We start from the raw sequence: 17,861 nt of genomic DNA on the forward strand, positions 1-17,861 counted from the left end.
ACGTGTTTTTTTTTTCCAGACAATGTGAAAATGGCAGTGTTTTGGAAAATCTGCAGAATGTCAAATATTTGTGTATTTTTTAGTGAAAAACTGAAAAAAAAACCCTCAGCCTAACATTTGTGCTGCGTTGTGTATAAAACTATTTCAGTTTTCTACAGTACATGTTAATATGTAATCCTCAACCAAACAAAATGCAGAAAAAAAATAAAGGAAATTGCTGTATGTTATTTTTATTGCTAAGAGAGATTTTGGCTACAGAAAAAAAAATGCTGCAAAAACACACTGTGTGAGCATATTCTAAGGCAATGTTCACACATTCGAGGTTTGCTGTGGATTCTGCAACGCAAATTTGCAGCAATTTACAATACAAGTGATTGCGGATTTCAAAACCGAATCCACAAGTATTGAGTGAACATTCTCACTTGCTAAGATTTTCCAGGCAGATGTTACCAAATGCAGTGATCATATCTAGTGATGAGCGAGTGTACTCATTTCTGGGGTTTTGCTGAGCACGCTCGGGTGATCTCCAAGTATTTTTTAGTGCTCGGAGATTTAGTTTTCATTGTGGCAGCTGAATGATTTACAGCTACTAGCCAGCTTGATTACATTTGGGGATTCCCTATCAACCAGGCAACCTCTACATGTAGTCAGCCTGGCTTGTAGCTGTAAATCATTCAGCTGAGGTGATGAAAACTAAATCTCCAAGCAGTCATAAATACTCAGAGGTCATCTGAGCAACAAGTATACTCGCTCATCACTAATAATATCCACAGGAGAGATTTGCTGCCAAGTCTCTACATAGATTAAGGGTGCTTATGTTGTTTTGAAGCAAATGTCCAAAATGAATCTTAAAAGAAGGGAACATATATAGGAAAGTTTTTGCCCCCTTTTAACATAAAAAAACCTATCAAATAAGTGAATGTATTCTAAAAGTGACTATTTAAAGGCATGTGAACACAACAGCTTTTAGATGTGTGCAAACCCGGCAAGTTTGACAACTTTTGTCCAGGAGCATCTTTTTAGTCAGCCTAAAGGAGTTGCAAAAACTATGTGCACACGTTGCGGAATAGCCTTAGGAATTTCTGGTGCGGATTCTGCCTCTCCTGGCAGAAAACATAGCTGCAGATTTTGTGTGGATCCGCAGCATTTTTTACCCCTGCGGATTTCTGTAATGGAATGGGTTCGCAAAAAGTGACATGCTACTTCTTTTAAACTGCAGCGTTTCCGCAGCGGATTTTCCGCAAAGTGTGCACAGCATTTTTTTTTTTCTCATTGATTTACATTGTACTGTAAATCAATTGCAGATCTACAGCGTTTCTGCACTGCAAAAAACGCTGCAGATCCGCAACATGTGCACATAGCCTAAAGGTACCGTCACACTGAGCAACTTTAGAACGATAACGATAGCGATCCATGACGTTGCAGCGTCCTGGATAGCGATATCGTTGTGTTTGACACGCAGCAGCGATCTGGATCCTGCTGTGACATCGCTGGTCGTCGCTGAAAGTCCAGAACTTTATTTCGTCGCTGGATCACCCGCAGACATCGCTGAATCGGCGTGTGTGACGCCGATCCAGCGATGTGTTCACTTGTAACCAGGGTAAACATCGGGTTACTAAGCGCAGGGCCGCACTTAGTAACCCGATGTTTACCCTGGTTACCAGTGTAAATGTAAAAAAAAAAAAAACCCACTACTTACATTCCGGTGTCTGCTTCTATGCACTGTGTCAGTGCCGGCCGTAAAGCAGAGCGATGACGTCACCAGGGGACTTCGGCATCGTTGGTCGCTGGAGAGCTGTCTGTGTGACAGCTCTCCAGCGAGCACACAAGGACTTTCCAACGATCACGGCCAGGTCGTATCGCTGGTCGTGATCGTTGGAAAGTTGCTGAGTGTGACGGTACCCTTACTCCTTTTGGCCACTGTTTTCTTTTGTAAACTTGTATTGAATAAACTAGTGAGCAGCATCTGAGCTTTATCAGCTTAAAGCACCACTCCATTGGTTTTCTTTTTCAGCGCTCACTGGAGTGGTGCTTTAAATGTAAGCCCCGTGTTCTATACAAACCCTCCGGCGTCTTCACCGTTTTTCAGTGCCTCTCCGGTCCCATGGCGACATCTTGTGAGCGCAGCTTCTGACTGGTCAGAACTTAGAAGCTATGTCTCAAGCTCTCAAAGCAAGTCTATGAGAACCAGAACAAGGCCCTCAGAGATGTACTGAGAAGTGACCTTCGGCGATCTCCTTGAAACAATGGAGCTGCCGACAGGTCATTTTTCGCCAGAGACCGATGCTGGAAAACAATGAAGGTGGTGGCAGAGACAGCAGTAGGAGACAGTGGATTACATTTCGAGCACCACTCCAGCGGAGCAATATAAAAGAATGCTGGAGTGGTGCTCTAACAGAAGCTAGAAAGATTGAACATATGAACTCTACATTGCTTATGTTCAGTCTTTTGAGCAGGCTTTATTGGACAGGTTACGGAGCGGATCCGCATGAAGAAGGCAGTGTGCAAACACCTGTACGAATCTAAATGACCAGAGCACTCCACCAAGGAATGCTGGGAAATGTCAGCTCTGAAGTGTCCAGCATTGTGAATGCAGCTGATTTTGGAACACGAGCAGTAATTCGGGGGTGGACAGAGGTGGCCACATTGTTGTATATTGGTTTTCACGCCTCTGGACGTTGCTCTGGTGAAACTTTAGGGGGACACCCTGTTATTACCCCGGTGTCTCACCCTGTAGTTAGATAGCAGGAACGTCGCCTCATACAGAAGTCTTCGCACTCTCCCTTCAACTTTCACAAGCTCAACCCCCTGTGCTCCTCTTCTCAGGAAGGGGTTGGTGGCTCCCCAGAGTATGGACACAACCAGCAGGGACAGCGCCTCAGAGGCAGACAGCGGCATGAGGAGCCGCAGCCCACGGTGGCCACTGCCGGGAAGCAACGTATGAGCCTCTACGAGGCGAGGGCCGAGGCTACCACACCGGAAGCAACGTTCTCCTGCTGTACAGCGTGCTTACGTCACTCCGACGCAAGGACCATAGAGAGCCGGAAGTAGATACTCTCTCGTCCCCACTTCCGGGACTCTGCTACACGCGCCTCGGTCCAGCCGGCAGCTGCGTCCATCATGGTGAGTTCTCATTTCTAGGGAGCAGCGGCTCTGGACTGTTCCCGGTCCCCTGTGTATCAGGTTCCCACAGCCATGACACCCGCCGTGTGCTGGAGGTCTGCAGAGAGCGCCTCTGTAATGGTGCCGGCAGCTTGTGCGGGGGCGGGCACACGTCTCTTCTCACTTGTTTTCCCCTGGGATCCTGCATTTGGTGATGAGATAACTCATTTAACCTTTTACTGGAAAGATGAAATATAAATATTTAACAGTTGTCCACTACTTGATCACTTCAGGGCGTCAGAATAAAAATAAGGGATCCTCTCCTCCTGCAGCTGCTGCAGCCAATCATCGGACTCGCTGATCTGCTCTGCTGCCACTCACCAATAGTCCGCCAGGACAGACATCCGCTCTGACAAAATAGTATTCTGCAGCCAATCATCGGACTCGCTGATCTGCTCTGCTGCCGCTCACCAATAGTCCGCCAGGACAGACATCCGCTCTGACAAAATATTATTCTGCAGCCAATCATCGGACTCGCTGATCTGCTGTGCTGACGCTCACCAATAGTCCGCCAGGACAGACATCCGCTCTGACAAAATAGTATTCTGCAGCCAATCATCGGACTCGCTGATCTGCTGTGCTGCCGTTCACCAATAGTCCGCCAGGACAGATTTCCGCTCTGACAAAAAAGTAGTCTGCAGCCAATCATCGGACTCGCTGATCTGCTCTGCTACCACTCACCAATAGTCTTCCAGGACAGACATCCACTCTGGCAAAATAGTAGTCTGCAGCCAATCATCGGACTTGCTGATCTGCTCTGCTGCCGCTCACCAATAGTCCACCAGGACAAACATCCACTCTGGCAAAATAGTATTCTGCAGCCAATCATCGGACTTGCTGATCTGCTCTGCTGCCACTCACCAATAGTCCGCCAGGACAGATTTCCGCTCTGACAAAATGGTAGTTTGCAGCAGGGGCTGGCTGGCAAATTTTGGCTTGTGGGGCAATCACAAGGCAGTGGCCATCGGGTTGCGCTGGCTAATTTTCAGCCTGCTTATCTCTGCATTAAAGCAGCAGAAGTAAAAGGCTTTAAAAATAGTGGACATAGAAATGTTAACTGAATGGAGCCTACTACATATACAGGAACAGAACCAAGCTTATTGCATAAATATGGTGTCAGAACTGAGATTACTACATAAAGGAACAGAAAGGAACTTAATGCATAGATAAGGGAGCAGAATCAAATGTACTAAACAGATATGTGAGCAAAAACAAACTTCCTACATGAGAACAGAACCGAGCTTAGTACATCAATATGGAAGCAGAATCACGCTTACTACATAGATCCAGCAACAGAACCAAGCTTGCTACATAGATATTGGGACAGAACCAAGCTTGCTACATAGATATCAGGACAGAACCAAGCTTGCTTTATAGATATCGGGACAGAACCAAGCTTGCTACATAGATATCGGGACAGAACCAAGCTTGCTACATAGATATCAGGACAGAACCAAGCTTGCGACATAGATATCAGGACAGAACCAAGCTTGCGACATAGATATCGGGACAGAACCAAGCTTGCTTTATAGATATCGGGACAGAACCAAGCTTGCTTTATAGATATCGGGACAGAACCAAGCTTGCTTTATAGATATCGGGACAGAACCAAGCTTGCTTTATAGATATCGGGACAGAACCGAGCTTGCTACATAGATATCGGGACAGAACCGAGCTTGCTACATAGATATCGGGACAGAACCGAGCTTGCTAAATAGATATCGGGACAGAACCAAGCTTGCTACATAGATATCAGGACAGAACCAAGCTTGCTTTATAGATATAGGGACAGAACAGAGCTTGCTACATAGATATCAGGACAGAACCGAGCTTGCTGCATAAATATGGTACCAAAACTGATATTACTACATAAGTACGGAAACAGCCAAGCTTAAAGGGAATCTGTCAACCCCAAAATTGAAGGTAAGCTAAGCCCACCGGCATCATGGGCTTATCTACAGCATTCTGTAATGCTGTAGATAAGTCCCCGATGTAACCTGAAAGATGAGAATTAAAGGTTATATTATATGCTCCCAGGGGCGGTCTGGGTCCTATGGGTGTTGCGGTCTGGTCCGGGGCCTCCCATCTTCTTACGATGACGTCCTCTAATTGTCTTCACGCTCCGGCGCAGGCATACTTTGCCCTGTTGAGGGAAGAGCAAAATACTGCAGTGCGCAGGCGCCGAGCCTCTCTGACCTTTCCCTGCACACTGCAGTACTTTGCTCTGCCCTCAACAGGGCAGACAAAGTATGCCTGCGCCGGAGCCGCAGCGTGAATACAAGAAGAGGACATCATCATCATAAGAAGATGGGAGGCCCCAGACCGGAGCGTGACGCCCATCGGACCAGAACTGCAGCGGGACCGCCCCTGGGTCAGTATATTATAGCCTTTATTTCTCATCTTTCAGAATACATCGGGGGCTTATCTACAGCATTACAGAATGATGTAGATAAGCCCCTGATGCCAGGGGCCGCAGCTCAAACGATATTGGGGGTGACAGACTCCCTTTAACGCACAGAGAGGGGAACAGAACCAAGCTTACAACATATAGTACCAGAACTGTTCTTACTATATAGATATAGGAACAAAACCAAGCTAACAACAGAAAAATGGGGACAACACAATTTTAGAATACAATCTCTGAATTAGAAATTGCATGTTATTCTCATAGTTTTGCCAAATTCATCAAACAGTAAGTTATGTTGACAAAAGCTTAACACTACAAAGGGTCTTTTTGCACACCACCTTAAAAAAAACGGATACCGCGTCTGTCTCCTCTCCAGCTTCACTTATGGCTTGATCGACTGGTTATAGCCCTCTATTTTCAGGATTTCTTGCTAATTCCACATTTTTTGATGCAATATTCTCTCTTAAGGGTCTGTGCTATATACCCTTTTCTCACTTTTTATAGAGCACACTGATGAAGGTCCTTTGTTGACCGAAACATTTGTGAACATTGTGATACTGTATGTATTATAATAAACACCCCATTGCATCAGACCCACGAGAGTGTGCCAAGTATATCCTATATTATATCATAAGGTCTGGGCACCTACTTCTTCGGCACCTCCACCCTCGGGCTGTGCTTACCATTTATTGTACCGCAACATTCATAAAGACACGCTTATAGACGCTCGCGTGCAGACACGCTCACATGCATACACGCATATAGACGAGCACACAGACAGTCATGCAGACACACATAGACACATACCCATAAACTTCAATAGGTGAGTGTCATCCACTATTCTGTGAGCGGCATCTGAAGGACGCCAAGGCACTTTGATTGACAGCTGACTGCAGCTCATCTGTGCAAATTTGTTAATCCTGATTCGATTTGAACGCAAAGCTTTTTTAAGTGACACTTTATATGTAAATAATCCTGTTAGCATGAACGCTTGAATATCATAACCATCTTTTTATTAAAATCTGATTTTTATTTTCAGAGACCCATCTTGCTTCAGGGCCATGAGCGATCCATTACCCAAATCAAATACAACCGAGATGGGGACCTGCTTCTCACAGTTGCTAAAGATCCAGTAAGTCACTCTCGGACATTGAAAGTCTAATTCTTTTTATGCTGTTTGTTGCATTAAAGATACTACATCGTAGCGGCCTGGAGTACTATACGCTTTAGCTAGAAAGCTTTTTGTGATTTAAGTATCTTATTTTTGTCCATAGGTGGTTAACGTTTGGTACTCTGTGAACGGAGAACGCCTGGGAACCTACAATGGTCACACAGGAGCAGTGTGGTGTGTGGATATTGACTGTATCCTTTTCAGTACAACTTTTCATGCTTTCGTAAATGTCATCAGTTAAAGGTGTTGTCCGCTACTTGGACAACAATTTCTTAAATGCCCGAATCCCCTGAGTAAAATAAAAACAAACCCTGACTTCCTTTACCTGTGCCGCTCCAGCGATGATGGTGGCAGTATGCGCGACATTGGTGGCAGTACGCGCGACATTGGCGGCAGCACACTATCTCTTCCACCACTCCTTGCTACCTTCACACAGTTTTACACACATCATAAAGAATACAGGGGATGCTTGTTCAGTAAGTCCAGTTTCTTCTGAGATTTCCCCATAGCAGTGATCTTTGCTTGTCACCATCCTTAACCCAAGTGTGCAGGGGACACGCGTCATGTGCTTTCTGGATCAGCAGATAACTCCTGTAGGCTATGGGACTGCGAAACCGGTAAATAACAAAATCTTGTGATCTTTCAGTGGTTCTTTTCTAAATCTATTACATTTCAGTGAAACTGGTTTCGAAACTGTTTAGTTGAGTTCCCTTATTGAACACTGGCACTGGTTTATCAGACCAAGTGCAATGCAAAATGGGTAATTTTTTTCTTAACTCCAAGTAAATAGATGATAAATATCATCTATTTTATTTTTTTCCACGCTGCCTCTTATGTTGGATTTAGACACACAGACCTTGTCCCATTTGGCATTGTAACACTTTGATCGGCGTTTGTTCAAGGCCCTATTCTACACACCGATGCAAACTATATGGTGGGCTGAATAATCTTTAATACTATGTGTTTTCTTTGTTGACCTTTAGGGAAGCAGTTGGCTTTGCTGCAAACAAATTCAGCTGTCAGAACCTGTGGATTTGACTTTGGCGGTAATATCATCATGTTTTCAACAGACAAGCAGATGGGTTACCAGTGCTTTGTCAACTTCTTTGACCTAAGGGACCCATCTCAGATTGGTAAGTATAAATATGGTATTTAAAGGCGTTGTCCAAAACTTACATGTTGATGAGCTAGCAGTAGATTAGGTCATCTAGACAAGTTTGGTGGGGACCCAGGGCCTCCGCTGACGAGCTGCAACTGTCAGAGGTAAGCAGTATACAGGGCAGAACATTACAGCTGGTTACTTGAACTCATTCAAGTGAAGAGTCAGCCCCTCACTAATTGATGATTCATCCTATGGGTTGGTCATCAATTTGTAAGTCCAGGACAACTTGTCAGTATAACCTTCGGCCACCACCTTTTAGTCCCATGTGACAACATTCTACAAAGCTGCACATATGACTCCAATTTGTCCTGTAAGGCAAAAAAAAAATGACCTTTTATTATACTCGCCTACGGGGGAGGTCCAGTCTGATAGGTGTCTTTGGTCTTAATCTGGGGCCTCCTCTCTTCTTTTCGTGCCATCCTCATTCTCTGCTTTGTGTGGATGACGCGTCCTATGTCGTCCACACAGTGTTCCCGCTCCTGTGCAGGCATACTTCTTTCTGCTTTTGCAAACACTGGGAGAACATACAAACTCCTTGCAGATGTTGTCTTTGGTGAGATTTGAGTCTTGGAATCCAGTGCTGCAAAGCAACAGTGCTAATTTTTAAAAACTTAATTTTTTTTGTTCGCTGGAGATTTAAAACTGAGATCGTCTTGAAACATTACCACAGAGTTGTAGTATGTAGTAATGATCAAGGTCTTCTATGAGAACCAGCCACAAACTGGTCTTCTCAGGGGGCTTTCAGCAGACCCTGACTAGTCACCTAGAAATTTTGTTGTCTGAGGCGGATGTTCACATGGAATGGTGCCTCTCCTTTCCTTTCCTAGCCTGCTTGCATTTAATAAAGCTGTCAGCGGTTGATTACATTTAAAGGGTTAACAGAAGTGGTGAAAGCCATCATATGCCTGGTATGAGTCGAGCTCAGCGCCTCATCCTGTATCAGACAGGGACCTGACTTTTATCCCGATTAGAATGGTGCAGCAGTGACATAAGCACTCTTAGGCCAGGTTCACATTGCGTTAACGCAAGTGCCGACTTGTCATACCGCTAGCGCAGATCTGCGCTAGCAGTGACGGACCCTGAAACGTTGCAGCCGGTATCCCAAGGTTCGTCACTCAATGACAGCACATCGCTAGCGCATGCCCATTGTGCATCCGGCATTGGACTCAATGGCGGCGTTAACGGACTACGTTACACCGTATTATGCCGCGGTGTAACATAGTCTATCTAACGGACGCCAGTAATGTAATGTGAACCCAGCTTTAGAGACTGCCAAGAGCTGTGCATGGATTTTTTTCTGCAGTACATGAAAATGAATGGCGCTATAATTGAACATGAGCACTGCTACATTCTAACAGTATGAAGAATGCCCCTTTCTCATGATCAGTTGGGGTCCTATTGGGTCAGTACTCGATGTTGTGTTCTAAGCAATCCAGCCTTTGGACTATTCAGCCTGTGGATAGGTGATAACTTCTTTTCACCTGAAAAAGATAAAGGTATACTTCCACCCTCAAATCCCATTTTATTTGGTTCAGAAATCTTTGCTAACCTCTTAGTACCTTTATAGTAGTCAGAGTTCCATCAGAATTAAAAAAAATTAAAAAAAATTGAAATCTTCGAGAGCCACCTAAATGTAATGGCAGCTCAAATGCAGAAGAAAAATGTTTAGCATGTAGTTCTTACTGATTAAATTGCTTATTTTTGGCAAATTTTGCAGAGGACAATGAGCCTTATATGAAGATTAACTGCAGTGAATCGAAGATAACTAGTGCTGTATGGGGACCTCTAGGAGAGAACATAATCGCCGGTCATGAAAATGGAGAGTTGAACCAGTATAGTGCAAAGGTGAGTGGCAGGTCATTTTCACCAGATACTTCCACTTTTATCTTTTGTTATCTCTCCATAAAACATGCAAGGGTTTTTGCCCTCCAGAATCTTTGATGTAAAATCTTTAATTAAAAAAAAAAAGTTTTATGTGGACTGATTGTAGTGTTTGGTTCTTTTTAGTCTGGAGAGATTGTAAACAATATCAAGGAGCACTCCAAGCAGATCAATGATATTCAGACATCCAGAGATATGACTATGTTTATCACTGCATCCAAAGACTGCAGTGCCAAGGTAAGAGGTTTCTGCAGCTTAGTATGACTTTTACATTAACCCCTTTCCCAGCAGATGGTGGCTGTGTTATTTGGAATCACCGAATAAAGTACTCAATTCTTTAGGAATAAAACATAACCTAAATGTTCTAAAAACAAAACATAATACACACATATGTCAATATATATTCATGACTTAATACCCCAAGTAAATGTCCATACAGTGGTGAGAACGGTAGGAAGAAAAAATACCCTAATATATTACTAGTATCTCCGTTCCTATCAGCGGAGGTTGGCACCCTATTCCTATGCAGTTGCGCCCCCACTCGTCGGTGGCTTTTCCTTCCTCTTCCTAAATCGCCCTGCTATAGAGATAAGAGTGCCGAAAACTTAAATAGTAGGGTACCATATGTTAGTAATCAGGTCAACATAGCACTCTGTCTCTCATATGGTGCGTGCACTATATCAGAGAGGGAGGCTTAACCAGTCACCGCTAGCACAGTGAGAAACAGTCTCACGGTGCAGAGGCAAGTTCACCGAAGTGAAATGCTACAGGGCAAGTGGGAAGAGCCGGGCAAAGCGCCAGAATTAGTGCATCTAATAGATGTGCCTTTTCTGGGCAGCTGCGGGCTGCTATTTTTAGGCTGGTGGGGGCAAATATCCATGGCCCCTTACCAGCCTCAGAATACCAGCCCCCTGCTGTCTGCTTTAGCAAAGCTGGTTGTCAAAAATGGGAAGACCCCACACCGTTTAAAAAAAAAAAAATTTTTTTTTAAATAATTAAAAAAAATCGGAGTAGGAACCCCTCTATTCTTGATAACCAGCTTTACTCAAGCTGACAGATGAGGGTTACAGCCCCCAGATGTGAGTTTTGCCAGGCTGGTTATCAAAAATACAGGGGAACCCACTCCCTTTCCCCCCCCCCCCCCCCCCCCCCCCCCCAATTTATTTATTTACAGCACTGGTGCCGGCTGATAATACTCCCATCAGCTTCCTCCTGCTCACGCTGTTATTATTGTAGTTCCATCAGCTGACACCAGTGACCGGAGGTAAAGTTTATATCTCCGATCACAGCTGCTCGCTCACGCTGTCTTTTGCAGCGTGGGAACTGCTGGAGTCTGACCGGTCGTGATGATTTTACTGACAATCAGAAGCTGTGTTTGCTGCGCTGTTATGCACATGACAGCGTGGCAAACACTGGATGTTGGGACCTCCCATTCAAGTGAATGGGGTCCGGGTACTATTCTGGTACCTGAACTTTGTAACTGTTCGGCTGAACCTGCCTGGCTCGAACATCCAGGTGTCCGCCCATTTATAGCTAATGGGTTTAGATTCTGTGTGAACCAATTATATATCTGTCATGCTGTTACTGCACATATAAGAAAATGATTTCAGGGCTGTTTTGTTCCTTTGATGTCACACATGTATTGGTATGGGTATTTTGTGTATATAGGTAACGTGTTTTCTTTGCAGCTCTTTGACACCACAAGTCTAGAACATCAGAAAACGTTTCGCACAGAGAGACCAGTTAACTCCGCAGCATTATCACCAATCTATGATCATGTAAGTAGAAGAAATTTGTCTTACACTAATTATAGAATGACCTACTCAGTATATGCTAGCACCTAGTAGTTAAATTTTTACTTGACATATAGATTCCTATGATGACAGGGATTGAACTGTAATGTTCATTTTTGTCCTGTCAGAATGCAACTTCTGTTAGGCCATGTTCACACATTCAGTATTTTACATCAGTATTTATACACCAAAACCAGGAGTGGGTGATAAATACAGAAGTGGTGACGTGTTTTTTATTATATTTCTCCTCTGATTGATTCACTCCTGATTTTGGCTTACAGATACTGATGTGATGATATACTGACCACATACTGAACGTGTGAACGCAGGGCATTTTACAGGGTAATGTTTTAATTAAATATATATATATATATATACCGTATATACTTGACTATAAGCCGACCCGAGTATAAGCCGACCCACCTAATTTTGCAACAAAAACTGGGAAAACTTATTGACTCGAGTAAAAGTCTAGGGTGGAAAATGCAGCAGCTACCGGTAAATGTCAAACATAAAAATAGATACCAATAAAAGTAAAATTAATTGAGACATCAGTAGGTTGTTTTTGAATATCCATATTGAATCAGGAGCCCCATATAATGCTCCATACAGTTCATGATGGCCCCATAAGATGCTCCATATTAAAATATGCTCCATATAATGCTGCACAAATGCTGATTATAGCCCCATAAGATGCTCCATATGGATATTTAGCCCATATAATGCTGCACAAATGCTGATTATGGCCCCATAAGATGCTCCATATAAAATGTGCCACATATAATGCTCCATGCAGTTCATTATGGCCCCATAAGATGCTCCATATAACAATGTGCCACATATAATGCTCCATATAGTTCATTATGGCCCCATAAGATGCTCCACATAACAATGTGCCCCATATAATGCTCCATGCAGTTCGTTAGGGCCCCATAGATGCTCCATATAACAATGTGCCACATATAATGCTCCATACAGTTCATTATGGCCCCATAGATGCTCCATATAACAGTGTGCCACATATAATGCTCCATACAGTTCATTATGGCCCCATAAGATGCTCCATATAACATTGTGCCACATATAATGCTCCATACAGTTCATTATGGCCCTACAGATGCTCCATATTACAACGTGCCACATATAATGCTCCATACAGTTCATTATGGCCCCATAAGATGCTCCATATAACAATGTGCCACATGTAATGCTCCATACAGTTCATTATGGCCCCATAAGATGCTCCATATAACAATGTGCCATATATAATGCTCCATACAGTTCATTATGGCCCCATAAGATGCGCCATATAACAATGTGCAACGTATGCTGCTGCTGCAATAAAAAAATGACCTACTCGCCTCTTTTGCTGCCCGCTGCTCCTCAGCATCCCGTCTCTCGGCACCGCAGTGACTGTTCAGGCAGAGGGCGGCGCGCGCACTAATACGTCATCGCGCCCTCTGACCTGAACAGTCACAGCAAGAGGACGGGAAGACGGAGCATCGGTGGAAAGAGGAAAGGTGAATATGAAATACCTGCTCCCGGCGCGGTCCCTGGCAGCTTCTCCCGGACAGATGATCTCCGGCGCCGCAGCTTCTTCCTCTGTTCAGCGGTCACTGGTACCGCTCATTACAGTAATGAATATGTGGCTCCTCCCCTATGGGAGTGGAGTCCATATTCATTACTTTAATGAGTGGTACCACGTGACCGCTGAACAGGGGAAGAAGCTGCTGGTGCCAGAGACCATGGGACATGCAGGGATAGCACCAGGAGCAGGTGAGTATGTGACCATAGTCGCTCCCCCTCACCCGCCGACCATGCCCCCCAGGCAGACTACAGGTATGAGGGGCAAATTCTAAAAACGAATAGTTCAGCGTTGGCAGGGACCCCAGCTAAAAGCCACCTTGACAGAATGCAGCATTAGTGCTGCACAAGGTGGCTCTTTTAGTTAAAACCGCCTGGGGGGTGACAGGTTCCCTTTAAAATGAAAATATTCTAGAGCTAAGAGTAGGACCAATTAGTTGCAGCCAAAAAGGATTGAGGCGCCTGTATATTCCCCAGAGACCTCACAACACCTATCTGCAGTTGTACCTGTATAGGCGAGTGGTCAGAGACACTACTTGGCAGATACCTCACCGATTTAATATAGGGTATTATTGATTTAGACCCAATTGCTACGTCTATTCTTGACAAAGAATGATGGGAGGTGGAAAACTGGAGTATTGTCTGACAACAGGGTGCCGTGTTCTCCATAGGTCCACCATGCCCACCTCCCCTAGAACATAATGTAGAGATGTATATTTTGCATTTTAATAAATATTTCTCTTATGAGATTTATCCCACCTTCTCATTTAAAGATTTTTCTGTATTTTCATGACTATAAAAATTGTACATTCACACTGAAGGCATCAAAAAAGTGTGAAACAACTGAAAATATGTCTTATATTCGAGGTTCTTCAAAATAGCCACCTTTTGCTTTGATGACTGCTTTGCACACTCTTGGCATTCTCTTGATTAGTAGTCACCGGAAATGGTCTTCCCAGAGATGCTTAGCACTTGTTGGCCCTTTTGCCTTCACTCTGCGGTCCAGCTCACCCCAAACCATCTCGATGGGGTTCAGGTCTGGTGACTGTGGAGGCCAGGTCATCTGGTGTAGCACCCCATCACTCTCCTTCTTGGTCAAATAGCCCTTACACAGCCTGGAAGTGTGTTTGGGGTCATTGTCCTGTTGAAAAATAAATGATGGTCCAACTAAACGCAAACCGGAAGGAATAGCATGCCGCTATGAAGAACCTAGAATATATGACATATTTTCAGTTGTTTCACACTTTTTTGTTAAGTATATAATTCCACATGTGTTAATTCATAGTTTTGATGCCTTCAGTGTGAATTGACAATTTTCATAATCATGAAAATACAGAAAAAAATCTTTAAATGAGAAGGTGTGTCCAAACTTTTGGTCTGTACTGTAGGTGTTAAAATTCCCTGCAATAAGAATCGGTGCCTAAATCATATAGAAACAAAATAAGGTTTCTATATCTTTAAAATGTAGTAATTTGATTAATACAGGCCCCGGTGGAGCCCCCGGAGGCAAAGGACGTGTAGGAACTCTGTGAGATCTTTCAATTGCAAAAGATTGAGATAATGTCTTTGCTGAACATTGTAGCCAGCCAGGATTCCAAAAATTCACCAGAATTACGACCCTCCACTTTATCAGGAACCCTGACTAAATGTATGTTATTTCGCCAAACCCTATTCTCTAGGTCATCAGCCTTGTTGACCAAGGCATTGATATTCTGAAGACCTCTCCTGAGATCTTTATGCATAGTAGGCATTTGGTCCTCAACAGAACTCTCTTTCTTCCAACTCATTGTCCGCTGTTTATTTTTTGATGAGATTAATGTCATCTTTAAGCCCTCCCATCGGTTTGAGAGTTTTTAATGAGGCTGCAGGATTTTACAGCAGAGAAGACCTCTTATAGTGTAGGCTCTTGCCCAGAATCATTGGCTGGATTAGCTTCTCCATAGGTGTTAATGCTCTGTATTTCCTTCACTTCTCTGTTTAACTGTTGCTGTGAGAGCAGTGCCATATTGCTACATTGCCTCCCTTGCACATACTCTGTATCTCTCCCCCTAAGAACATACCTGATCAGGTTGTAAATCATCTGAAGAGTCGTCAGGGTCTGAGGTTAGTCTAGCAAATCTCCCCAGCTTTGCTGCTTCAGCCTCAGCCACTCTCTCACTCTGGCTGATGGTGGAAGGCACGCTATCTCGACTCTGCTCCTGATACTTGTTTCTTGTTATACCTGAGTGCGCTTAATGCTTCTACGTATATTCCAAAGACTTTCCTCCAGCCTTCTATGGGAAGTAATCAATATTTAACTTCTAATAGCAGTGGAGCGAAGCTCAGTGCGTCCTCTTCACATGCCTGTCTTGACACATCCTCCCCCATAACTACAATTTTTAAAGAGGTTATCCAGCATCACATGGGCTTGCGGCTCTCTGTTAATGAAAGCCGTGCAGGAGAGCGCGCACGCGTGCGATGCTTGGCTGTGACTTGCGGTGGAACAGCCATGTCACTCAGGGAGACTATGTTTTGCTTCGGTGATGCTGGGTCAGCTTCCAATTCCGTAAGTTGACGTGACATCACTGGACTTCAGAGGCAGCTGGGAATCATGTGATGGGGATGCGTGGACAGTGATAGCGCCGCTCACAGGCACATTTGGAAACTCAAGGAATTTGAACAAAGCCTTATATCCAAGGTTTACATCGATCTGCCACACATTGTAGTGGACAATCTCTTTAACATCATCTGCATTTACTTACTGTGAAAGTCCAGTGTATTTTGGAAAAAATAAGTTTTCCAATCAAATCTTAAAGGGAAGCTGTCACCCCCAAAATCGAAGATGAGCTAAGCCCACCGGCATCAGGGGCTTATCTACAGCATTACAGAATGTAACCTGAAAGATGAGAAAAAGAGGTTATACTCACCTGGGGGTCCGGTCCGGGGCCTCCCATCTTCATAGGATGACGTCCTCTTCTTGTATTCACTCTGCAGCTCCGGCGCAGGCGTACTTTGTCTGTCCTGTTGAGGGAAGAGCAAAGTACTGCAGTGCGCAGGTGCTGGGCCTCTCTGACCTTTCCCAGCGCCTGCGAACTGCAGTACTTTGCTCTGCCCTCAACAGGGCAGACAAAGTACGCCAGAGCCACGGCAGGAAGACAAGAAGAGGACGTAATTGTATGAAGATGGGAGGCCCCGGACCGGACCTCGACGGGACCGCCCCTGGGTGAGTATAATCTAACCTCTTTTTCTCATCTTTCAGGATACATCGGGGGCTTATCTACAGCATTACAGAATGCTCTAGATGAGCTTAGCCCATCGGCATCAGGGGCTTGTCTTCGATTTTGGGGGTGACAGGATTTCCCTTTAAATGGTGCTTTCTCCTACTCATTGGGGGACACAGGACCATGGGTGTTATGCTGCCGCCACTAGGAGGACACTAAGTAATACAGAAAGAATAGCTCCTCTCCTGCAGTATACACCCTCCTGCTGGCTCCAAGTGAACCAGTTCTTGCTTAGTGTCTGTAGGAGGCACTTGAGTCTGCTTTCAGACCCCACCGTTTTTATTTAAATTTTTTTCTTTTTATTCTATTTTTTTCCCTTAACGGAGCGAATAGATCCTTTCTAGGTTCCGATCTCCCCTGAATCATCAACCATCAAGTACGTGGAGCGTTCCTCCCGTATCCTTTCCTGCAAGGTTGGATGCCAGCCCTGGGTGACAGGTTCCCTTTAAATGGTGCTTTTGACCTCTTAGCAGTTCTGAGCTAAGGGGCTGTTGTGTTTTGCTCCAGTAGAGAGACCCTATTTGAAATGATTCTGCTCTACTGACAGGCTCCATTTTAAACCTTTATTAATGCTGTAAACAGACTAAGTTGCACTTTTTGTAAATTTTCTTTTACAGGTTGTTTTGGGAGGAGGCCAGGAAGCCATGGATGTGACAACGACATCCACCAGGATTGGTAAATTTGAGGCAAGGTAATCAAAACTATTATAACCGTTTTCTTCAAAGGATAATAAATTAAAGTAGCCATTAGGTACAAACTGTATGTTTTATGTTTTTTTTTCCTTTTAGATTTTTCCATGTTGGTGTTGAGGAGGAATTTGGGAGAGTGAAGGGCCATTTCGGACCCATCAATAGTTTAGCATTCCATCCTGATGGCAAAAGGCAAGTGTAATTTCTTGTAATCTTGGAGTAAATCAGTAGGTAACATGATTGTGATGAGTTCTTTCCATCTCCCTACAGTTACAGCAGTGGCGGAGAGGACGGATACGTCAGAATACATTACTTTGATCAGCAATATTTTGATTTTGAGTTTGAATCTTGAGCTTCTGTCTCCTCGCTGACTGTTCAGAATACAAGGAATCCTATCATCACAAAATATTCATGTAAAAACAGCACAAAGTACATTATATTAAAAGAATGTTAAACTGATTATTTTTTGGCTTTAGCCTTGGAAATGGAGTTTCATCATGTTCGTTTTTCCTTATGTGAAAGTATTAAAATATTAATTAGATTGGCTGTTAAGATTTGATTTGTGTTTTGGACGCAAAGCGTTTTAACAAATAACAAGTACCATTCGTTTCCTTAGTAAGTGACCATACATGTGACCTACTCATCATTGGCAGCCGTTGTCAGAATTGGTTCATTCAAAGGGACTTTTATGACATTTATTAATACTCTTACTTTTGAATACTTTTTTTTTAGTTTTGTATGTTAAATAACAG

The 17,861-nt window shown here is 43.9% G+C and overlaps 2 protein-coding genes across 8 annotated transcripts in view; one reads left to right on the forward strand and one right to left on the reverse strand.

Moving 5' to 3' along the window:
* Window positions 1-3,019, reverse strand: part of TMEM234 (transmembrane protein 234) — a 29,109-nt gene extending 26,090 nt beyond the window's left edge. For 4 of the 7 annotated variants that reach the window (XM_069757028.1, XM_069757027.1, XM_069757029.1 and 1 more), the window contains exon 1: window positions 2,731-3,017. In XM_069757028.1, coding sequence (XP_069613129.1) covers window positions 2,731-2,898 — 168 coding nt within the window. In that variant the 5' untranslated portion in view covers window positions 2,899-3,017. Of the gene's footprint in view, window positions 1-2,730 lie in introns of all 7 variants that reach the window. The other 3 variants (XM_069757026.1, XM_069757025.1, XM_069757024.1) reach the window with 2 other exon arrangements.
* A 6-nt stretch (window positions 3,020-3,025) lies between these two features.
* On the forward strand, window positions 3,026-17,650 carry EIF3I (eukaryotic translation initiation factor 3 subunit I). The gene is made up of 11 exons (XM_069757023.1): window positions 3,026-3,123; window positions 6,609-6,701; window positions 6,844-6,931; window positions 7,292-7,357; window positions 7,724-7,873; window positions 9,620-9,747; window positions 9,910-10,020; window positions 11,472-11,561; window positions 17,038-17,111; window positions 17,209-17,301; window positions 17,380-17,650. The coding sequence occupies exons 1-11, from the start codon at window positions 3,121-3,123 to the stop codon at window positions 17,459-17,461; spliced, it is 978 nt and encodes a 325-aa protein (XP_069613124.1). The 5' UTR covers window positions 3,026-3,120; the 3' UTR covers window positions 17,462-17,650.
* Window positions 17,651-17,861: the final 211 nt, after the last annotated feature.

This window comes from Ranitomeya imitator, chromosome 3 (genome assembly GCF_032444005.1).
Source record: "Ranitomeya imitator isolate aRanImi1 chromosome 3, aRanImi1.pri, whole genome shotgun sequence".
NCBI lineage: Eukaryota > Metazoa > Chordata > Amphibia > Anura > Dendrobatidae > Ranitomeya > Ranitomeya imitator.

What these genes read in the sequence shown, in the direction of transcription:
- EIF3I (XM_069757023.1), top strand. An exon ending in CCAAAGACTGCAGTGCCAAG is followed by an intron (nt 10,021 to 11,471) that starts GTAAGAGGTTTC and finishes TTTTCTTTGCAG; the next exon opens with CTCTTTGACACCACAAGTCT. An exon ending in TTCCATCCTGATGGCAAAAG is followed by an intron (nt 17,302 to 17,379) that starts GCAAGTGTAATT and finishes ATCTCCCTACAG; the next exon opens with TTACAGCAGTGGCGGAGAGG.